Below are 24,133 nucleotides of genomic sequence, written 5' to 3' on the forward strand. Positions count from 1 at the left end.
AAAATAAGAAGTATAATTTTCGGTGGAATTTATGATGACATATGTTTAATAGTTTCTCTAAAGACGCATTTCCCTGTATCTCGCAGTGCCAGGGGATGCTCCAGACAATGTGCGGGTTGTGGTTCTGAACAGCACTTTGGCTGAAGTGTACTGGGGACCAGTTTCACCAAAATCAGTGCGGGGAAAACTACAAGGCTACAAGGTATGTCTTGCTATTGAAGCTAATATGTAAATACTAAGCAAATTATTTACAAATGTGTTATTTGTATTCCTCTTGCAGTTCCCAGATTTAGGGATTTAGGAAGTAATTTAGTAAATCATTATAAAATCTTACATTTACCATGATTTGACTTCAAATATTTGTTTTTTAATCACAAATGCATCCAATTTTATGCACAAGTAGTTTAGATTTTACAGAAGAGTAATCCACCCACACTCTAAATACAGTAGCTGATGAAATGTTACCTGATGTATTTCTAAAGCTCTGTCTCTTCCTAAGTACTGTTGTAAATTCAGATTCCTTCCTGTTCAATATATTCTTTATGCCAGATCAGCACTCAAGCTTTTAGTTGCATGGTTGCAAGCAGCCATGTCTCAGACTGTCTCAGGAGCTGTTCCTTGGAGAGCCGGTCTTAGGCACTGCAGCGACTGCACTATAAGCGCTCAAATAGAACCAACACTTAGAAAGACCTCCTTTTCTTATATAGGAAGGCAGTGTTATCACTTCTGCTGCAGATGTCTTACTAGAGTAAAGTGAGTCTGAGAGTTGCTTTAACCACAGATTTGGTCTCAGTGGGATCATGAGGTTTTATCACAATTCATACAGCACGGTTCCACACAGCTATGCTGACATATGAAAGCTCTGACCCAGAGGTTTTATTGTCCAGATCATGTTTACTGCTTTTTGAAAGTTATGGGACTTATTGCATTATTATATTAAATGGCTTTATACTCAAGGAGACCCCAGACTATAAAATGGGATTTAAGTGCATTGCAGTGTCATAACATGAACTGGGTTTCCACATTTCAGGTATATTATTCGAAAGAAAGAAGTCTGCACAGGCACAATGGCCATGGTCACTCTCATCACATGGAGGAGCAGACCCTGACCTTCACTGGGAACAGGAGCCATGGCAAGCTCCCTGGCCTGCACCCCTTCAGCCTTTACAAGGTCTACGTTAAGGTCTTTAACGGCCGTGGAGAGGGTCCTGCTAGCATTAAACAGGAGTTTGAGACTCCTGAGGGAGGTAAGTGTAGCTTCATAGTTATTTATAAGCAATGATAATGATTCTATTTGGATTATTATATTACACAGTATGGAGTGTATTGTTAATATCATGACATGTTGGATCATTGGCTTCTGTTATAATCTGCTGAACATATCAGTTAGTTTTATGATCAAATAAAATGTAATATTCATGTTCTTGCCGTAATGCAGGGGTCGGCAATAGGTGGCCCATGGGCCAGATGTGGCCCTTAAGCGTGAAACATCTGGCCCGTGAAGTTTTTTGAACTATAATGAACTATAAAGAACGAAATTAAAGTTCTTCTCTGGCGAACTTTAGTTTACATGCCTCCCCTGTCTCTCTGTCGCACTCGACATGACTTTAGTTTCGCTCGTTCTTGTTTTTCCAACCTTTCTTTAGTTCCCCATCTCCTTATATATCCTGACTGTGTCCCAATTCACTAGTTGGAGCAGCGGTAGTGTATTGACTGCAGTCTTGACAACATGGGTTTGATCGTGCATGAGGAGCTTAATTCACTGTTTTGTCAATAATTTTGCCAAAACTATTGTTATTGTACAAAGTCCCTGAAATATCCATTGCCCAGCTCTAATCAGTAGGTTTACAGTCATTCTGGTTGATTATGGTTCATAAGGAGTTTCTTTAGAGATCTTTAAACATGGTCCTTAATTGTATTCTAATGTGTATTCTTTCCTCAGTACCTGGCCGGCCAACATACCTCAGGGTAACTGACAGCAATCAAGACTCTCTAACTCTGGAGTGGGGTCCACCCCATGAGAAAAATGGTCGACTCACAGGATATAACCTCAAATACCAGTCAGGTGAGTCACTGTGTTTTTCACCCAGATTACAGCTAAGGGCTTTAGAATGATTGATTGGGGTGGAGATTAAATAGTGATCTGCAGGGATCGTGTGTGGGAGTGTGTGTGTGTTTGTTGTGCAGACATTGATGCCCTTAATCTGTGAACATGTCAGGAAATGGCTTCATGTGTAAAAAATAATGTTTACTAGTTGCATGTTGAAAAGCACTTGACAGCATTGCTTACACAATCTTACAGGTTCTATGTACCGTAGCACATTATTTCAGTCATTGTGCAGTCACTTTTTACATGTGGTATATTTAAATGTTTTGTATATGTTCAATATGTCTGTTTATTTATGTATATATGTATACTGTTTAAGTTCTGACACTTTAGTAAATCATAGAAAATTTTACATGCACACATAATTTTTTAATGTTTAAACAGTCGATCAGTAAAGTTAAAAGCCACCTGTGGTAATTTCTCATCCGACCTTCCATCCCCTTCCTACCAATCCCGTTCCACCCCTCCAGTCAATAACACCAATGAGCTTGGCCGTTTGGAGGAGCTTACCGTGCCGGCCAATGAGACCAGCATCACTCTGCACAACCTCAAGTACAGCACGCGCTACAAGTTTTATTTCAGTGCCAAAACACACAAAGGAACAGGCCCCAGCATTACTGAGGAGTTTGCCACAATAATGGACGGAGGTAAGTTGCTTGTGCTTTGACATAAAAAGGGGGCAATTAATCCACACTTTCTTCAGCACAGGATTTAAAACAACATCTTAATTAATACCAGACAAAGGACAAGGCTGCACACTGCTTTAATTACGTCTCAAAAAGGATTACAGTTTAAATTTGCTAATGCTTTATTGTTTTGCATGTCATAAGTTTGATAATTTTTCAGCACTGGCATGTCCTTTGTTATTCGCATGTTTTTAAAGTATTAGATTGGACCTTAAGTCTATCTTTGCTGGTAAAATCTCATAGCCGGTCATAAAATGATTGCTATTTATTTAGCTTGATGAGTTTCTGTTTACAGGATGAACAAATCATACAAATTATGCATATTTTATCAAAAACACACAGAAATATATTGGAGGAATTAGGTCTTGAAGACCTCTTCACAAAAGCCAATCTTCTGATATTTGTCCTTTTGTTACGTTTAACCCACTCTCAGTATTAGCCAGTCCTTTTAGTTTTTTTCAGTTGCATAATGGTAGCGTTTCTCATTCTCGCTCAAAATGTGAGAATCGAGTAATGTACAGTCAGATCCATTTAGTATGTTGACACCATATGTGTAATTTTGCCTTTGCGGACACCACTTTAAATAGATTTTATTTAAGCTTTAATTCCAGATGGTTTAACTAAAATACTGATTTGGGAATACTGAACAGCATTTTTTTCTTACCCCCGTTATTTTTACAGACAAACATCATTGATGCTGTGAGCATCTTCTCTTTTCTAGTCCAGTGCACTCGTGTATTGTGATTAAAAATTGTGTTTTTTTTTGTGATTAAAAATTGTGTGATTTTCAAGTTTTCTTTTTTCAGATTTATTTCTCAGTCAGATCTATTATACAGCTCTGGAAATAAATAAGAGACCACTGAAAAATGATAAGTTTCTTTGATTTTGCCAAATTGAAAACCTCTGGAATATAATTTAGAGGAAGATGGATGATCACAATCCATCAAACCAAACTGAACTGCTTGAATTTTTTTATTTTTAAAGTTATCCAAAAGTAGTGTGCAAGACTGGTGGAGGAGAACATAACAAGATACATGAAAATGATTAAAAACCAGGGTTATTCAACCAAATATTGATTTCTGAACTCTTAAAACTTTATGAATATGAACTTGTTTTATTTGCATTATTTAAGGTCTGAAAGCTCTGCATTTTTTTTGTTATTTCAGCCATTTTTCATTTTCTACAAATAAATTCTCTAAATGACAATATTTTTATTTGGAATTTGGGAGAAATGATGTCCGTAGTTTATAGAATAAAACAACCATGTTCATTTTACTCCAATATATACCAGAGAAACTGATTCAAAAACTGAAGTGGTCTCTTAATTTTTTCCAGAGCTGTAAATATTATCAGTAGTTCTTTTCAAACACCAATACTAAAAGGGTCTTTTTTCTTTTGAAACTACTAAGCTTAAAACGAACTGCTTTTGAAGTACTCTTTGAACACTTCACTACCCCACACAGTTCTCCATTTTTTTCCAACTTTCTGCTATCATACTGATACCCAATGATATTGACATATTTGTACATGTTGAGAAAATGGTGAAATATGAAGTATCTTCCATTCATTTTTTTGTCTCTTTGAAGATGTTTGAATGTTGAAACTTTCAGGAAACTTAAACAGCATTGTAAACTCAGGACTTTAACTGGATAAACACTGTTTTTTTGACAGCAGCTTCTTCAGCTGCAGGTATTAGAAACTAATTTGGACCCTTTCAACAGTGCAGTACTTTACAGTAGTTTCTAGATTTGTGCTTAATCTTTACAACAATTTAGAATGATCCCAAGATTTTCATTAGTTCTAAATAGGCTTATTAACAGTCTCTTTTATTAGGATTCAGCTACACACTTCTACTTGTATGTACTTATAAATTGTGTAAGCACAGGCACCCTTTGTACTCACATGCTGCTCATATACAGTATATTCTTCTACTTTTTATGTTTTCGTATGTTTTTCTTTTGAGGATTACACAAAGATTTCTACCCTAAGGAGACAAAATAAACACTTTTTTGTCTGAATTGGTGCATGCCTTCAATGTGCTATGTCTGACCAATGTGAAATTTTGTTAGTCTCCTTTTCATCTTGTTTCGACTTTCTTGCAACTGCTCACACTCTTTTATGCCTGCAGTGCTAAGTGCTTACTCATGCCAGCTTACTGCACAGGCAAAATGTACCTGACCTTTCTTAACCTACTGTGAACTGTTTGTGTTTCTTTGTCTTCCCTGTTTTCTGTGTGTGTCTGTTTCTATGTATGTTTGTGTGTGTGTGTGTGTGTGTGTGTGTATGTGTGAGACATTTCTTTTATCCTTTCATATGTTTTCTAGGGATTCCAGCTTCCCCCCTTCCACTCTCCCCAACCTCCCAGTCTCTGCGCCCCCCTCATCACAAGGGTACATGTGATTTAGGAGCAGACTTAGCCCCTAACACTTCTAACCTTAACATTCGATTGGCAGAGTTCAAGCTTTATGCTAACACCCGAGGCATCTGACTGTTAACATTACTTTTATAACTGAAGTTAATTGTAAGATATGAAATAATATATGATTTCAGTGATATCTTACAACTAGTATGCAGGTTGCACAAAACTTTAAGTGAATTGCTCAGTATAGATTTTTGCTTTCATAAATAGTCCCTGCACATGTATGAGCATCAAGCCTCACTTGTTTCTTCTTTCTTGTGTGCCTAGCGCAACCAGGGTCTCCAGTGTTTGGCAACGTTAGCTCGTCTATGGGCGAGGATGGAACGCTAATCACTTGGGAGTACTGGGGGCCAGAAAAACACATTTATGTTGAATATATTGTAGAAAACAGTAAGATATGTTTTTTATTTTAGTTGTAATATTGTCTTGTGATTTTAAAGATAGATGGAAATTGACTCATACTGTCACAGTAGACACTGACATGCCAAAAGTCAAGGAAAAAGAAAAAAGCATTGTTCTATATAAGCTAAAAATTTGTTGCACTGACTTGCAGGATATGCGATTAGGCCAGAATTGCTTTGGATCTGTTTGCTTGGATACACTACCTTCTATGACATATTCCTGACACACACATGACACTGTATCACTGGATCAAGGAATATTCCTAAACAGCTTTGGAAATGGAATGTCACATCCATCTGATGGTGTTCAGTGTTCAGCCTTACTTACTTACAAGATAACACCTCACAACTTGTACAAATATGGCCACTTCCAAGCCGTTACCCTGAGGTAACACTTGTTTATAATCATTGATTTTGATACTGCTATTCCATGGCATTCGGCATGTCAGTCTATTCTCTCAGCTTAACTTTAGTTAATAATTTAGGTCAGATATAACCGCTTTTAAACAATCTAGTAGTGTATTACATCCATGCTTTCCAATCCAGTCCTCAAGGTCCAGGAGAGGATCCATATTTTTGCTGTTTTACAGCCTCTAATCCTTCCTGCACAAAGCAAATATGTAGGAAGCACTGCATATCTGACACCAATGTGTCGAGAGCCATTTTAAAGCAAACTCTCTGTAGGACTTAGACAGCTGATTTGGGAAGACATTCAGGGCCTTTCACTTACACTTTGCGCAAGGCGTGTCACAGTGCTCATTGCTATCATACACCCCACAATCAGTCTATTTTCACTCCTTGCACCTGCATCGTTTAAATAGCAAAGATGCTTATGAATCTATACCGATGAATGTGGTGGTCTGGAAGTGAGGTGTGTTCAGGTAAATTTCTGGCGTATTGCTATCTTGACGGCAGAAAACACAGGTGCGCCCTTGACTGATTAAAACCCTGACTACAGTCAACAGTCAGACGTCCATTCCAATCTTGGCAATGCATTTGCACCGTGTATGTTCGATGTGTGTACACCCCCACTCGTTACACAAATAAGGACACGCAGCAGTGCATGTAACAGAAAACAAAATAAAATGACCTTGTTGTTCCCATAAATGAGAACTGCAGAAGCACTGCACCATTAAAATATCAATCCGTCAGAGTGCACCTGCCTCTTAAAGGGAATGGCAGGTGACTTGCTGATTGTTTTATTTCACAATACGCCCAAAACACACCCATGATTAATTAAGAGAATAACTACATGCCTTTTGCGCATTTCCAGCCATGCAAGGTGTACTTTTGCCGTCATTATGATAGCAAAGATACACTGACACGCCCTAAATCCAGATATGCAGTGCGCTGTTGGCGGCTCGCCTATAGATCACTAAAATAGGGCCCTCAGTGTTTGATCAGATTTTTTTTTCTAAAATGTTTAATTTTAAAAGCTTCTTATAGTTCTAAAAGCCTCTTAAAAAGTACAGTGTATTATTCCTTTGGCTACATTTGAGACTTAGGCAGTGAAACTGACACATTTATGATATAGAGAAACTCATTAATGTTTTAATGAGTTCTTGGCTTAATTGTCTTTGGTAGATAATGAAACTTTTCTTGTCCTACTTTCAGTGAAATCACTTTAATATTGCATTTTACATTTTATGTCAGAGTGTTTAATAATTTAACTTTCTGTGGAAAGAATCCATACCATACTAATATACAAACCATTGACATTCATACCTCATTGAGTTCATTTAAATTGAATAACTATACTTCAAGTACTCTTAATATAGATTCACCGTAGAGGTTTTCAGTGAGATAGATAGATAGACTGAATTAACTTAATCCAATTATTAATAAATAGATGTATCAGTGCATGAAGTGTATAGAATATAGCTAGACCAGAGAGTGTGGATTTAATGTGCTCCTCTCACTGGAACCCCCTCAGGCGATGAAGGCTGGCAAAAAGAGATGGTAAATGGATCACAGTCCCATGTGCTTAAAGGTTTAAAAGAAGGGCTGGCATACAAAGTGCGTTTGGCGGCTAAATCCCTCGCTAACCAAACAGTCCACCATTCTGAGGAGCTATTGGTAACAGTACCAGGTGAGGCCCCGCTCGGCCTTGACTCCATGGTCTATGGGTGATGTAGTTTTTTGGTTGCAGACCCGCATGGGCTTTTTTTTTACTGCTGTTCCTCATTCATGGTTCACGTGAAGTGTCTCTATTCCTTAGCATGATCAAGATGCATTCATCCATGTGCTGTGTGTTACTGTGTTTCCTGCATGGTTTGTTATGTTGTCTGCCAAGTTCAGTATGGTAATACAAGAACTTATCAGAGACCATTCATCAGTTGTGTTTTGGATGCCCTTGAGACCAACCCTGTGTGAACAGTCTGCTTTGTGAATATTTTATGACACGACACAACAGAACACAGAATATTGTTGCATTCATTGAAAAAGTATCTCATTGAGTGCATGTCTTTCTTTGTGGCCATGTATTATTGTTGTAAAAACGTGTAATTGTAATGTATTTATGTACATTGTATAAATGGACTGCAGCTACTTTACCTTAGTGCTTCCTTTGTACCCAGTGAGATTGTTTCCCCTCCCCACTTCATCACCATTTGTTGACATCAATGGATTTGGAGAAGTCAACCGTGCATATATATGGCTTTTTATTACATTTTATCTAACTGATCTCCTTACTCTCCTCTCCTGTAGCTATGGCCAGTAGACAAGTGGACATCGCTACCCAGGGCTGGTTCATTGGCCTTATGTGTGCCATCGCTCTTCTTATTCTTGTTCTCCTTATCGTCTGCTTCATCAAGAGGAACAAGGGGGGCAAATACCCAGGTGAGAGAAAATGGCAAAATATATTCCATTTAGTGACACTACATGAAGCAGGGAGAATAAGGTTGCTACAAAGTTACATTTTAGCATTAGGAAAAGGTGCAGATATGACCTACACACGTTAGTTGTGTTCATATATCTGCTAGTCAATAAAAATAATCTTTCCAATAAAAGAAACGTAAAAACACCGAGCTCTCCTTTTTGGGAGAAATTTCATTTTATTATCTGGAGCAAAAAAAGCAAAAACATGAATATGCTTTATTGGGACATATTTCTTCATAAGTGAAGGTACTTAAAATACAATAGCTTACAATAGTCTAGTATATAACTGATTTCTGTTTGGAGAAATGACTGATCTATGGTTTTTCGTTAGAGATGCTCAGTTTTCTGCCATGATATCAAATTTGCAAATTTGAGTCAAGAAGTAGAGAGAAAAAGTGGAGCAAGGCATGCCTACTCTTTGGTAGGCCCACCCCTCCCTATCAGAACAAGCCTAAAAAAACTGAAGTAAAAGTAGATTTTTTCCCCACTGGATAGCTAATTTATACAGTAAGTAGAATACCTGGGAATTAATTTAACAAGAGCACTGGTGGAGACACATAATACTAAACCTGGCATGTGTAACTACACTAATGTGTTTCTTGATTGAATAACAACTAATTCAACAATTGAATGCTATCTATTTCATATTTTATGCAAACATCAGACTTAAGCCCTATCCGGACGAGATTAGTTTCTCTGGGGGACGTCTGTAAAAAAAAATATTTCACAGTTCTACTCATGTGAAAACTCTTGCATCCAGACTACAATTGAAAAAAACAGGAGAACCAGTGAGTTTTTAGGAGTAAAAGTACTGGAGGACCAGTTCAGAGAAAAACAGTAGATAATTTAACCTGTAATTTTCTCAGAGGACGTCTGAGAAAAACACATACATGGTCGTTCCGGACAGAAATAAAATAACAGAGAACCCTCTAGAAAAGAGAAAATTACCCCAGGACCCTGAGAACCTAATCCCATCCGGATAGGGCTAGTCGTCTGACAGCTCGTCTACAACTCAGCTACTCCATGTAGTGAACAGAAAGGTCCTGTATATTGTCTCTTCCAGCCAAGGCTGTCAAATGGCCTTCTTATAATATATCAGAGTAATAATGTTTAGATTAAACAGGCAAAATGGAAGTACTGCCAACTGACCCCTCTGCAATTCTGATTGTCTTGCCAGTGAAAGAGAAGGAAGATGCACATGCAGATCCAGAGATCCAGCCCATGAAGGATGATGATATAACTTTTGGAGAGTACAGGTGAGAGAACAATGAGCAGACCTCTGGGGAATCTTCCTTTCTACCTATATCTTCACCCCAACACACACAGCCCTCTGGAGAAAGACTTCCCCCCCTCATCGTGAACTGTCGCACCTGCTTCAACTACGCAGGACACTGAACTACAACTGACAAGAAACCTTTTCACCTCTGGAGTTAAAGCACAACTGCTCCCTGGTTTTATTTAAGTGGGCAGGTTGGCCTTATTCTTCTATGCTGTGTGTGTTTCAAAAGCTGTTAATGCTGATTTCCCAACAGAGTGTAAGATGGTGTACGACTTCTAAACAACCACTTTAAATTCAGGACGTTAGTTCAGGTATTCTCCTTCCCTTTGGTTTTACAGGATTTTTAAACCATACCTAACAAATTAGCAGGTTTATACTGTACGCTTGCTCTGTTCCTACTCTTGCTCTGGCGTTTATGAAGGTTAAACAGTTTTAGGCAGACTTTACATGCTTTGTTTGCCTCTTTTGGTTTGAGTTCATGCGAATGAGTTGGCTGAATAATTATGCAAATCCAATATACATTCATATCAGTAATAAACAGTATCCATATATCATTGCTGCCATAACAAAACCTCATATATCCAAAACAGTTTTTCAAAATATATTGTTATATTAGAACATTTGGTTCAAACTCGACGAACCACCTTGTCATTATATTAATAATGCACTCTGTGTATCCAGTTTTGGTGTTAAATAAATAATATTGGGCAGATATTGCTTCTGGTAGACATGTCATGGAAAATAGAAATAAATAGCAATTATTTTCTTCTGCATCGAGCAGCTAGCTAAATAAATAAATAAATACATTTAATTTAATTTGATATTGCACAAGACATGGCACGTTCTGCAGTGTGGGAGAAGGTCTTGGTATGACAGCAACGTTATGATAACATATCAACTTTAAACAGTACAGAGGAGAGTCTCTTACTACGACTGAAAGCAATTTGCTTATGATGCTTGCTATTGTAATCAGTTTCTTCCTGGTCTTTAGCTGCTTTTCGAATTGCACGCACACAAGCGATAAAAATACCAAGCACTTTACTTTGTATAGTATTTTTGAACATTCTTTTGTAGTTTGTTTTTTAATTCCTATCATGTTTACATGGTCTATGTTTTATACATAATGTTGTTTTTGTATATAATTAACACAGCTTTTTTATTTGCTGTTTACATTTGTTATTAATCTAAGAGTGTCTATAACTAACTGTACTATGCATGGCTGTACATAAAATGTCATTTGCCATAGATAAATGTTCTGAGTGGATGATGTACAAAATTATGAATATATGTACATTTAGAAGTAACCTGCTCAAGAGTAGGGGTGGGCAGTATGAGAATATTTATTTATTGTAACACAATATTTATTTCTGAGCATCTGTGCTTTAAAAACACTGACCAACTGCACGTTTCATGACAAAATAATTAAGTAATTAGTTATGTTTAATTGGATAGAGTGCAGCAGATTATTTCATAAAAAATAATACTAACTGTAATAAGTATGGGATAGTATTTTGAGGATTTAAGTATTTCAGTAGTATTTCTTTAGAAATCTGCCACTCCTGGAGCTCTTTGACTTCTTGAAAAAAAACTATTGTGATACATATTATGTATCCTAAAAAAAATTTCTAATATGAAATATTGTGATATATTGTTTTATCCATATTGCCCACCCCTACTGTAAAGTACCTAACACCATTGAGGGATATAGAGGGTCATTCTTTTGCAAATGAGACAATTTTTTCTTTTTTTCATTTACATTTATTGTATCAGCTTGCTGGACTGAACTGGAGAATTTTATGATATTGAAAAGAGACTTTGATGAAGAGTACTGTGATGAAAGCAGAAGAACAGGCAACTGTAATAGAAGATTATATATGAAAATATATATAATCTGGGTGTACATGACCTATACAAAATTGTATGCTCATAGAATATGTTTACAAGTGTAAGCCAAGTGGTGGCAATTTCTGTGTGGCATACTTTCATGCTGTTTTATAAATATTAACATTTATTTTTAACATATTTTGAAACCTTTTTTTTCACCTGTAACCCATCTAACCCCAGTGACTAAACATTTCAGATGTTGTCTTGTTCTCATTTTCTTCCCACGATCGTGAGCTGGTTTCTTGCTCTTGCTGAGGTCAGGTTAAGACTTCGTGATGAAATGATTTTGTAAAAGTCACAGTGCTTCAGCTTGTCTTACGCTAGAGTGGCTCGTGACAGTAGTTTCGAATGGAGTTGACCTGACGCTCTGCATATGTGGATTTTGACCACTGTTGTTCATTCTCTCTGCGATCTGATTTTAGGTGTGGGGGAAGGTAAGCAGGAAACTGCAAGACTTGCATGTGTAAGGCTGACTGAGATTACACTGAGACTGCTAGTGGGAGAGAAAAGTGGCCTTCCGCATCATTTCAGGATTATTACTTTACCCGTACTTTCTCCCTGGCCATAAAGCTAAATGCTATCATACACATGACTTCAGATAGCCTCATCCACTCACAGATCCTTACTGTGAGGCTTTGGCTTACTGTTACTGATTTTACTGATTTACTGATGTCTATGATAGCATTTCTAAGGTTTCCAATGAAGCGTGCGTGCGGTACGTTACACAACCGACCATCAGATCATGCTTATTTTAATTATTTCAAGAAATCATTTCACATTTGTTCTCAATGTACTGTATCTTCTTTTTGTCTGGCTGTTAAATATCTGCTTACTTGATCACATCATTATCCTATGATGTGTGGGTAGTGATTGTTTTCAATGGCTGTGCACAGTCAATTCTCTCGTTTAGTGAAATAGGCCCAATTCAATGAGATTAAATGACTGGGGCATTCAGTAATTAACAGCAGGAATAATACCTGACATTAGATATGTTGTTTGAATATGCAAATATCTGCCATGTTTTACTACCAGCATTTGCGGAAAACCAACTCTTTCCACAAATACCTGCTGTTTTATTTAAACGCTGACAGTGTGAACTACTGTTATAGTTATAAATGAATATTATGAGCATTATGGCTGCAGGAGCCAAATTTTAATTCTAGCCTTTTAAAAAATTAATGTTGGTCATAATTATTTCTGTTAATTACTGGGGGCCTGAGTAATTTAATCTTCTGTGTATCATTCTGTGTAACTTCACCCTTGATTCATGTTCTGGCTTCTGAATACTGACATTTTGGGAATGGCATATATGTGCTTGTTATTCATTATGACGTTAAGTTCTGATTTGATTTTGTGTTCTCCATAAACTATCATGAATCAAATGTTTTTAAATGTAAAATGCATTAAGTTATTAAGGTATCACTTATTCATAAATAGACTATATGTCCAAAAGTTTGTAGACACCTGCGCATCTAATGTTTTTTGGATTGCTTTCTTGGACTTACATGGGGCAACAGCCTCTACTCTACTATAAAGGCTATGCAAGGGCTGTCTGGATACTTTTAGACATATAGAGTGCTTTGGAATGTATGTACCAGAAGGTATAATCAATGCACTCTCAGAAAAAAGGTACTAAAGCTTTATATTTCTGCTGAAATTTTATAATCTTGTATTTTTCTTTACAGAAAAGGACAAAAACTGTGAATAGAAAAACATTTGGAGCATTTATTTTGGTTCATCCAATATTATATTGTGATACAATGTAAATGACCACTGCCAAGTCAAGTTAAATCAGAAACAGATGTGTCTGATACTGTCTTGACTCCGTTACTTAAGGCTATTTTAACATTTACACAGGCTGTAAGGGACTTAAATCATATTTTCTTGCCCTTATGATTTTTTCTGGACTGTGTAAGCACAGATTTTAGCCACTTTGAATATGTTCACACTGCCAGCACAAATCAAATTTTCTAGATTTTGTCCAGACTGACTTGTGACTTTGTACTTGTCCTTTGATTGTAGTCTGGACAGCCAGAAGCCAATCTGATACCACATTTGGAGATTTGCACGTTTGTTTGAAATTTGATTATAGTCCGATTTTAAAGTGTCTTTTGGGTCAAACAAACATTCAGGAGTCATCAGGAGTGACTGCGCCTTGACAGGGCAACTGTTTGGAGGGGAAGATGGTGCACTTTTATCTGTCCTGCTTCCACATATTAAAGCCACATCACCTGTATAGCTTTGTAGTTTGTGACACCTACATCATTACTACTGCAACCCATACAACCCTGTCGCAAATAACGGTTGTGTGCGGACAGTTATTGTAACAGAGATTAGGTTAGAGAAACGAATCCCACTAAAGCCTGCAGTCTGTTTTATCTCTGATCATAGTCTCCTTATATAATAACATCTCTGGTGATGTGCATAAATGTAATTTTCACACTGTAGACGGATACAGGTCACTTGAATTTCTGAATTGTAAACTTTAGAATAGTAAATCTGAGAAAATAAATCTGAATGCTATTTATTAGGATAATATATAAGAATATGAGAAAGATGGACAAGCTTTGCTCTTTGTCTCATTCAGTTTGTGTTCAGTACAATTGTATCTTAGCTGTGCTTGATGGAATTGAGACTTGTAATGTAAAAGGAGCCCAAAAGATGCACTTTTCTCTTGGGAAAAGTAACGTGAAAAATTGGATCTTAAGGTCCATGTCATAACATTAAGGGGTTCCTTTCGCTGTTCTTATCACTATATAGTACCTTTTTATCTGAGACTGTATGGTGGTTAACTGATATTAACATTGAATGTTTATTTGATGTTTTAATGCAATTGTTATGTCATTTTGAGCTGCAGTCATGTGTGCAGTCATTTCTCTCTTGATTATATCAGGCATGTTGTTCACATCAGTGTTCCATCTTTTGTCATGAACAGCCAAAAGCTAATCTGTGTGCGACATCTGTCATCATTCCCGCCTGTAACACCTGCATGTTATTTTCTCCTAGTGACAATGAGGACCATAAACCGTTAAAAGGGAGCCGCACCCCGTCCAGTGGCACCGTAAAGCGAGACGAAAGTGACGACAGTTTAGTAGACTACGGGGAAGGCGGAGACGGACAGTTCAACGAGGACGGCTCATTTATCGGGCAGTATAGTGGAAAGACAGAGAGGGACACTGTGCAGGGTCACGAGAGCTCAGAGGCCCCCTCACCTATTACTGCCATGAACTCTTTGAACTCTTTTGTGTAAGTGCAGGTAAATGAAGTGATGCAAGTAGGACTTTCCTTTTTTTGGACACCAGATTGTTGTTGAGCATGATTAGAGCTCCAAGCAGAGAGATTAAAGGCCTAAATTCAGTATAAGTTTAGAGATAAAGTACGTGTAGAGTGTGTGACTCGGTGTGACTCGCATGGAATGCACTTAAACTGGCATGCTGATATGCACTGAGGACGGACAGATGGACAGATGGGTGGAAAATAAAATAAATAGCACAGAACTTCTCAGAAGACTTTTCTCTTTAGCTCAGCTAACATCAGGCAACCTTTCCTCAGCTCCCTCTTAAACACAGAAGCTATGTCAGTGCTGCATGCATAATGCGCTTCTCTATTACACATAAACATGGTTACTTGTAAAACTTGTAAAATTGTTGCATCTAAGGAACCAGTACACAAACATACGATACAAGCGAGAGAGAGAGAAGTAGCTCATGTATTAAACAGGCCTTGTGGTGCTTCTAGGAAATACGGGGTATGCCTTGTTTATGTTATTATATAATAAGATAAGATGAAGATGATGATCATGATGATGATAAAAAATGTACATGCAACACGCACCAGCGGATTAAAACCTCTGCTGCAAAAAAAAAAAATCATTATCTTAAGACTAAATGTATTATAATTATGTCTTAAGAAATTAAAATGTGTGTAAATATCTGTAGAAAGAAAAGATAAATCCTATTATATAGTATAATGGATGGAATGGGTGTTGATCAACCAAGACAGATCACATCAGATCAGATATTTAAGTTTAAGTACACTCAGACTCAAACTTCACGGGTGCCATTGTCCCAACACTGTGCCACCTTCGTTTTATTTTTGATTTTGAATTTGATTTGATTTATTCGTGGTCACGCCCCACGAGACGTATTCATACTGCCTCTGCACACGCTGAGCTGCTCTGACATGCATGAGCCTCATTAGCTGTCTAGTGTCACCACCTTGACCTGCATGCGAACTCTGGTGGTTCCCATGGCAACCAAAACCATAGCAACCCAAAAACGGCTTCCGTACGTATTTTGCTCCCTCACAATGGAAACGCCAGAGCACTTTCATTCACGTGCCCTTTTAGGCAGAGCGGCTGCGTCTGGTCATGATAACGGGTGCTGGGTGGCCTTTACTACATTGTGCCTTTATTGAGAAGTGCAGTTCCGGCTTAATTTACAGCAGCTATTAGAGTGCACGGGCAATTGGGTTTAGAGAACGAGTGGGAAGGTGTTTAAAAATGAAATTATGAGCTGAAAATGATATTTATTAGGATAATATAGAAGAATATGAGGAAGCAAGCTTTGCTCTTTGCCTCATTCAGTTTGTGTTCAGTACAATTGTAATTTAGTGCACAGGGTTTGTGACTGTGTGTGTGTGTGTGTGTATGTGCGATGAATGCTTGATGGAATTGTGTGTGTGTATGTGTGTGTGTGTAGACTAAACCCTGTGCACACACATACAGTATGTGTGTAAAAACTGTGTTCATATTACTTTGTATTATTATTATTATTCCATTGTGTCCATCATTCAACATTAAGACCCCCTGCCAGTGAATGAAGGGATTTTCATGAATTTTGTTGTTTTATTTTTCTGATAACTTGCATCAAGTTTTTATTTCAAATATGTTTTTATGTAGATATATTGTTGATTTATAATGTAAATAATAACAATGCTTTGTTTGGCTGAAAGAAAATCATCAAGTGGACATCACTGGAGCATTCTATAACCCTGAGGGTGTGAGGGCCTGTGAGTGTGTTATATATTTTCTTTTCTTTGCTGTGATCACTGTGCATCGTGACAGAGTGTTATAGGCTGATGCTCATTTATGAAGGCACCATGGAGGATTTACTGTGTTTTGTTTCCATTTATTTTCCTGTCATCAGAGCAGATTTCATCAACAGCTTCATTCCGCATATTCCAAGCACAATGGAAAGGACTGTCTATAGGAATTTCTATAAGTGATGATTGATTATACTGTATTACTGAGATCTATATATATATTAGAATCAATATTCATCACCATTATCTGCCTCTTTGATTTCTGTGCATACTGGAACTGTAAAGTGTTTTTGTATTTTAAAAATCAAGCAAAAGTGTTAGTTTCAGGATTTTACTAACAGTTTTACATTTCATTTCTATTTAAGTTTCCCCCACTCGAGAGTTGGAGAATGAAATCTCAACAACTCGAAATTTAATATTGAATAAATAAATATTACTATATTACTTTTCATCGTATTGTCTTAATTTCATTCCACACAATCTACTTTATTCAGCCTGAAACATTTGCCAGGAAGAATGGCTAAAATCAGTCATATACAGAGAGCAAACCCAGTAGAAACACTTTTAACAGACTTTAAAAAATTATAATAGTACATTTTTAATGTCAGTGCAAATCTTTATATCTCTAACAAATAACACTATAGGAGAAAAAGAAGAGGAAAAATATAAAAAGATTTTATTCCAATACTACTTCTGGAGCATTTCTATTGGTCAATAGACCATGAAATTAACCATATATGGCATGGTGTTGCTCTTAGGCAACAAACCATGTGTTTGTTTGTTTTTTACACCATTATTTAAATTATTTTATTAGACTTTTTAGACAAAATGTAACACAAATGTCTCTGTACAATAAAATCAGGGGTAGAAATGGGTTTTACTTTCAGAAACCAAACCCATCTGGCTATTATTAAGATAAATGTCACTTTTACATTTACATAAAATACGCATACATACATGTAAATATGTATATTTGGCCATTTAAAGATGTTTAGTTTTATTTACTCACTAAAACAGTATTTTTCTCATTTGTTGTGTCAGGGCAACATTATACATGCTGGATTCTTAAATTAAAAAAAAAATCAAATTCACACCATAAAGGGTTAACACAGTGTACGACTCACACTATGTCAAATATTGAGAAATGGCTAAAATGTAGATTAATAGTTTTAGCATGACAGTGATAACATAAATTAGTTGTTCTAGTAAGAAATACTGTGCTATACTATTTTGTAATCCACACAAATCTGATTTTTTTTTTACTTTTGCAAAGCACTGCATTTCCATACTGCTGTACTTTAATACTAAATTATATGAAAACAAAATACTCTGTATGTATAAATATAATAAATATAATTATATGTATACAAAATAACCAAACCATTTAGTATAATAGCTAAAATTATTTATTTAAATAAATTATATATTTTTGGTTAAAGGGGGTGCAGGAAATTACTTGTTTATTTTTTTCCTTTATGTATAAAGCATAAAATACAATATATTGACAATAGAAAATTGCTTTACTTAAAATGTTTTTAGACTACGTGTTTTAAAGGTATTACATTCTCCTGTAAGCTTACAGTGTTGGAGACACTATATGTGGTTTTGTTTGCACAGCGATGATTGTTTATCGTAAAATAGTGGATTATATTTACATGAATATGAATGAAAACACAAATATTCCGTTGTGCCATTTGCAACACATTCTCTGAACATGTAATGCTTTGTGTGAGCATGAAATTTGCTTTCCAGCAGTAATAGATCTGCCAGAGGGGAGCCTGATGTATTTCCTGGCCTTGAACATGAACACTGAGGTGTGTGTGTGCGTGCGTGTGTGTGTGTGTGTGTGCTGGTTAAAAGCTGGTTATTGTGGGAGCTGAGTGGTTTTAGATAAAGAAGGATAAAATGCAGGACAGCAGTGCTAATGTTGTTCACATTACACAGAAACAAAAACCCTCAAAAACACACAGAGACCCTCAGAGCACAGCAGTCATTCCAGTAAATGACATCAGAGCAGAAACAAAAGAGCGGAGAAGAGCGAGCGTGCGTCTGCTGAACCTTGAAGATCTGAGTGTTTATTTCTGTCATTGTTGTATTTGTGTGGTAATTGAAGCAGAGAGAGCGAACTTTGGGCCATCTGTTAGATGATTACAGAGCGACTGTGTCAGGAGGCACAGATGTCTGGTGGGAGTCTCGTGGACCCTCTTTAAGTGCTTGGCATGAGCTCTATGCCTTCTGTTCCTAAACATTTTATTTTCCGAATAAATTAATCCAGGTCTTCAAAATACGGTTTCTCAGAGTCAACATGGCAGATGATCCACACACTTCAACTTAGAGCTGAGCACCAGTGCAGATACTGAGACCCTGTTAGCGATACTAACATGGTCAGAACGGGGCCACATCTGGCACTTACCACTGGCCCTCATAACACTTGGTATAAATGCCCAGAAGTGGACCAGATGCTGAACCTATTCATATTTTTAATCTCTTTAACTCAGATTTGCTGAATGAAAATCCAATGCCTTTTGTGTACATAATCAGAACCATTTAACATGATAATTACAATTAAATTTATTATAAACAGCCATTTTCTGGTAGCAGGGAAGCAGGAATGTTTTGTTTAGTTTTGTTTTAAATGGTTTGACATTTTTCTTCATGTATAAAGTATAAGATACAATATTTTAAAACAAAATAAAAGTGCTTTAATTAAAATAGTGTTACATTACATGTTAAAAAGTTTAGACTTTTCCTGTAAGCTTACCATTTTAGAGACATCGTACACTGTTTTGTTTGCATAGCGATGACTGTTTATTGTAATATAGTGGGTTGTATTAAATAAAAAAAAAATCTATGAATAAGTACACAAATATTCCATTGCTCCATTTGCAACACCTTCTCTCTCTAAACATGTATGGTTTCACTTACCATATAAAATACATACATATTTATGTGTATGCATATAATAAATATAATTATGTGTATACCTAATGAGAATTTTAGAGTTATAAATTGTTTTTGACCATTACATTTCAGCATAACGACAGTAACAGTCTGTAAAAGTATACAAAATGTTACTTCTTTATCATAAAATACATTTTATTTTTTGTTTTGTTTTTTTATCACCGGCTAAAAAAAAAAGAAAAACTGTGTATTCAACTTTTCATGACATATTAATAAACAGTGTATTTTTTTAAATGTTTAAAGTGTTGTACATTTATTTGGAAAAACCAGCAGTGTCAGAACTTACCCATAATTCAAGCCATAGACTGTGTACAGCTAGACAAAGCATCGTCTCTTAAAAGTGAAGCCACCACAGGTCGGGCGCCCCCTGCTGTTCGGTTTCAGAAAGCTGTGTAACCCCACCCATCCCCATAGGTTTCAATGGCAAAACAGACAACTTTCAATCATGTTTTTTTCCAATATACTGTAATTCTACCTCCATTATTTAAATGTAACAGCTAGTGTAACCTCTGCTTATATTGTCAATTTTTATATCCCCACAGAATTCGTTTTTAAAAACGTTATTCAGCTCTATTCAAAAAAGGTGTGGTTATTGTAAAAGGGCTGGTTATGGGCGGGACCAATAACAGACCGTCAACTCCGCTTCGCTCTGCAGTCTGTGACCGCGAGACAGCCCTCAGGGGCGGGGTTATTTAAATGAGTAGGCGGTCTCTCCACAGTCTTTCTCCCTCCTCTGGTCTCTACTGCGCAGACTCGGGTATCAGGATCACCAACATGGTGGAAGATTTTGGCTTCATTTTTATTGAATGAATGGAAACGGCGACACGGCGTCCATCTTTTTTACAGTCTCTGATTTAAGCACTAGTTTTACACCTAAATCTAGTTTAATTTGGGCCCCTAACCGTGACCAAGGTTCAGACTACACTGCTGTTACAATCAGGGGAGAGATTCAGGAGTAGACACATCTAGCTGTCTGCTGTTTTCTCCATTCTGGAATAATCTAGATCAGTGGTTTTCTACCTGTGGACTGAAGCCCCCAGTGGATCACAGAGGTACTGCAAGAGACCTGTAGGCCAAAACTCTTCTTTTTCTTTTTTGCAAAGTAAACATTATTTCATATATTAAATAATTTCATTATTTATAGATAGATAGTCACATTACCTCACCTCAACTTGCCTTTTGAAATCATTTAGATCACTATTACAAACTTTACAGCGGGCAAGACTTTCATTGTTTTTTTACTTTTACCAGACATTGAATGCATCCCGTCTAGGGGGGAAAAAAACGATGCCCGCCTACACTAAAAACTGATTGGCTGACTCCAGACTCTTTAAGGCGATCAGGCCAATCAGAACCCTCTATTTTGTGTGAGCTTCATGAATATGCACACGAGGGAAGCGCCGTTCTCTCCCTCTCTGTCACACGCCTGATTAGGGGAAAAGTCTGTGTATCTGAGAGTGTATCTGACTTGTGGGTATCAGGGAGCCAATATTGATATGCGGTAGACTCCCACGAGTCTGGAGTTGCTGCAGTTGCTCAGGTCTAGGTTCAGCAACAGTATGTGCTGAAAGAATGAGGTCAGCTGACTACCTGAATATACTGAATATATAGACCAGGTTATTCCATTAATTGATTTATTCTTCCCTGATGAACACGGCCATATTCCAATATAACAATGTCAGGATTCATGGGGCTGGAATTGTGAGAGTGGTTCAGGAAGTATGAGATTATCATTTTCACACATGGATTGTTCAACAAGGAGTCCAGATCTTAACCTCATTGAGAATCTTTGGGATGTGCTGGAGAAGACTTTGTGCAGCGATCAGAATCTACCATCATCAGTGCAAGGTCTTGGTGCAACACTGGATTGAAATAAATCTAGTGACATTGCAGAAGCTTAATATTAGCACAGTGAATGTGTGCTGCAGTCAAAGGTAAAGACGGTCCAACAAAGTATTAGAGTGTGTGGCCTGTTTTGTGTAGAATCTTTAATAAAATTTTTTTCTGAAAAGTTCCGACCTGATTTCTAGAACAAAAATATTAAAATACAAGTTATTAAATTGTTTTCATTTATGTTACATCAGGATTGTATCCTTAAAATATTAAAAACACATGTAACAAGCTGCTTATTGAACTGATCTGACTCAGTGTTTAGTTAGATATTTAATATACAGAAGTGTGTCTGGGCTCTTATTGGTTAACTTGTGAATAATAATCATTTTTCATTGTGTGACTGAATATTTTTTAATATATCACATTTTCCAATTAAAGGTCTTGATGACATTTTAGATATTTTAATTAATAATTTAAGAAATACTAAAAAACAGTTCCAGATATCTGGTCTATTTTAATTTATTAAGCTCTTGAACCTTAGAGTTCTTACTCTTACTACTACAAATGAAGTATGGCTCTATTTGTATTCACCAAATCTAACTTCTTCATTAGACACATACATTACACTACCTGTCTCAATATGTACTGTATGTTGTGATCATCATTATTGGAGCTACAGTGTGAACTGTGGAGTATACAGTATGGAGTTCAGCAGATACCCCTGCAGCAGTGCTCCACTGGAGCTGCTCCTATAGTGCCATCTAGTGTAGGGGTGTGAAACTGCAGCGCTGAGAGTCAGCGGATGCTGTTAGTTTTTAGTTGCCTTTAAGCAGTTAAGATATTAAAAATAGCTCAAATAATTGACTTATTAACCAAACAGGCTTCCCACACGACATGGTAATATGTTAGCACAAGCTGTAAGTGCTGAAAACATACATGTTTAAGGGCTTTTAAAGGAAAAATAACTAAAAATAAAAAATATTGTAAATAAGTATTTTTTGCTAATATAGCCTAGGTGATACACATTAAATAAGTTAAATGAATGCATCAAAATTTAACTCAAATAAAGATTTTTAACCCTTTACTTAAAAAAGCCACAGATATTACAGATAAAGCCAAAGCATTTCCCTACCCTGTAAACTTTCAGCAGCTCCTGTGACAGGCAGCTGAACTCAGTCTCAGGTTGAGCTGTGAGGTTAAAATGGTGGAGCTGCAGGTCTGACAGAAAGTCACTGAAAACAAAACTCAGAGCTGTGGAAACTGCAGCAGCACTGTGGGCTGTGCTAAAACTTCTGACAGGCTGTGAGCGTGTTCAGCTGTGCTGAGCTCAGTTTAACTGGGCTTTTTGAGCTGAATAAACTGTGTAAGTTCTTCACTAAATCTTTATTTAACACTGGTTAGTTACAAACTGTCCTTTAACTAAATCCGGTTTCACCACATACCCGTATGTCGTGTTTTAATTAGTAAGCCTGATTGGTTAACAAAGTCATTATTTTAGCTCATTTTAAATGTTTTATTTAATCATGAAAATTTTAATTATTCATAAAAATAAAAAAAGTTGTAATTTTCCTTCTTTGCTTTGAATTATGTTTACACATTGACATCCATATATATCAACTCTCAATTATTTTTACAAAGGTAAAAATAATTGTGAAGTGGAATGAAAATCGATACACTCAACTTCATAATATTAGTTCTTCTGACAAAGTGATTTTGTGTTTTAGTCAGAAGAACTAATATTATGAAGTTGAGTGAATTTACCGGCCAGAACAACTCAATAAAATGAGTTCAGAGAGGTTCAACCTGAAAACTTAAAAAAGTTCAATCTATTGTTGAGCCAATAGATTACAAAAAAAAAGTGATTTCAACTAACTTTTAATTACTACACGTGTCAAAGCTCTTTCTACAGAATTGGTTCATACAGCTTTCCCATAAGGCCCCTGGCACCATATATTTGCATACTGGGTGTGGCCTCTCCTTTACTCATAATCTTTTCAAACCAGCGAGCTGATTGTCTGTTTCACCTGAAAGGCGGAACTTTATCCGTGAACTGGCTCCGTGATTGGTGTCAAGAATTTTCCAATTTACACAGTCTTCAATGTCCTCTCCTCATTAACAATACAGCTGAGCTGAACTAAACTATTCAGGGCTACTGGAAAAATATTCAGGGCTAAAGCCCCGGAAGCCCAGGCCAGGCGACGCCCCTGGTTCAAGTCAAACTTTACATTGTCTCAATAAGCATTTTTCAGTTTTCAGGTTTAGTTCTCTGAACTCATTTTATTGAGTTGTACTGGCCGGTAGATTCACTCAACTTGATAAAATTAGTTCTTTTGACTAAAACAAAAAATCCCTTTTTAGAGTGTAGAAAACTGTTAGCAAAAATTACAACACTTCTGGTAGCGTCCATCAGTGGCCTGCAAGTGACCCGTCAGCTTTACCAGTAGCTCTCTGTCCTCTTGCTCTCCGGAAGGGTTAGAATAATTCCCATAAATACTCCACAGTGACTGCATGACCTCATCTGCATATTGCTAACTGCTTGACATTAGCAGCATTAGCAAGGTGCAGTCCTTTCATCTCACAGCTACATTTCTCTAAAGCACCACATTTCTTATTAGGCTTTTCTTATTGCATTCTCACCAGACT

The 24,133-nt window shown here is 36.8% G+C and overlaps 1 protein-coding gene across 25 annotated transcripts in view; it reads left to right on the forward strand.

Moving 5' to 3' along the window:
* LOC103024007 (neuronal cell adhesion molecule) overlaps positions 1-17,140 on the forward strand; it is a 124,375-nt gene extending 107,235 nt beyond the window's left edge. For 14 of the 25 annotated variants that reach the window (XM_049474505.1, XM_049474503.1, XM_049474508.1 and 11 more), the window contains 10 exons: positions 87-202; positions 1,031-1,247; positions 1,943-2,065; positions 2,578-2,754; positions 5,118-5,183; positions 5,480-5,602; positions 7,547-7,702; positions 8,320-8,451; positions 9,668-9,746; positions 14,660-17,140. In XM_049474505.1, coding sequence (XP_049330462.1) covers positions 87-202; positions 1,031-1,247; positions 1,943-2,065; positions 2,578-2,754; positions 5,118-5,183; positions 5,480-5,602; positions 7,547-7,702; positions 8,320-8,451; positions 9,668-9,746; positions 14,660-14,903 — 1,433 coding nt within the window. In that variant the 3' untranslated portion in view covers positions 14,904-17,140. The remainder of the gene's footprint in view (positions 1-86; positions 203-1,030; positions 1,248-1,942; positions 2,066-2,577; positions 2,755-5,117; positions 5,184-5,479; positions 5,603-7,546; positions 7,703-8,319; positions 8,452-9,667; positions 9,747-14,659) is intronic. The other 11 variants (XM_049474520.1, XM_049474522.1, XM_049474523.1 and 8 more) reach the window with 2 other exon arrangements.
* The last annotated feature ends 6,993 nt before the right edge of the window (positions 17,141-24,133 follow it).

This window comes from Astyanax mexicanus, chromosome 2 (genome assembly GCF_023375975.1).
Source record: "Astyanax mexicanus isolate ESR-SI-001 chromosome 2, AstMex3_surface, whole genome shotgun sequence".
Lineage (NCBI taxonomy): Eukaryota > Metazoa > Chordata > Actinopteri > Characiformes > Acestrorhamphidae > Astyanax > Astyanax mexicanus.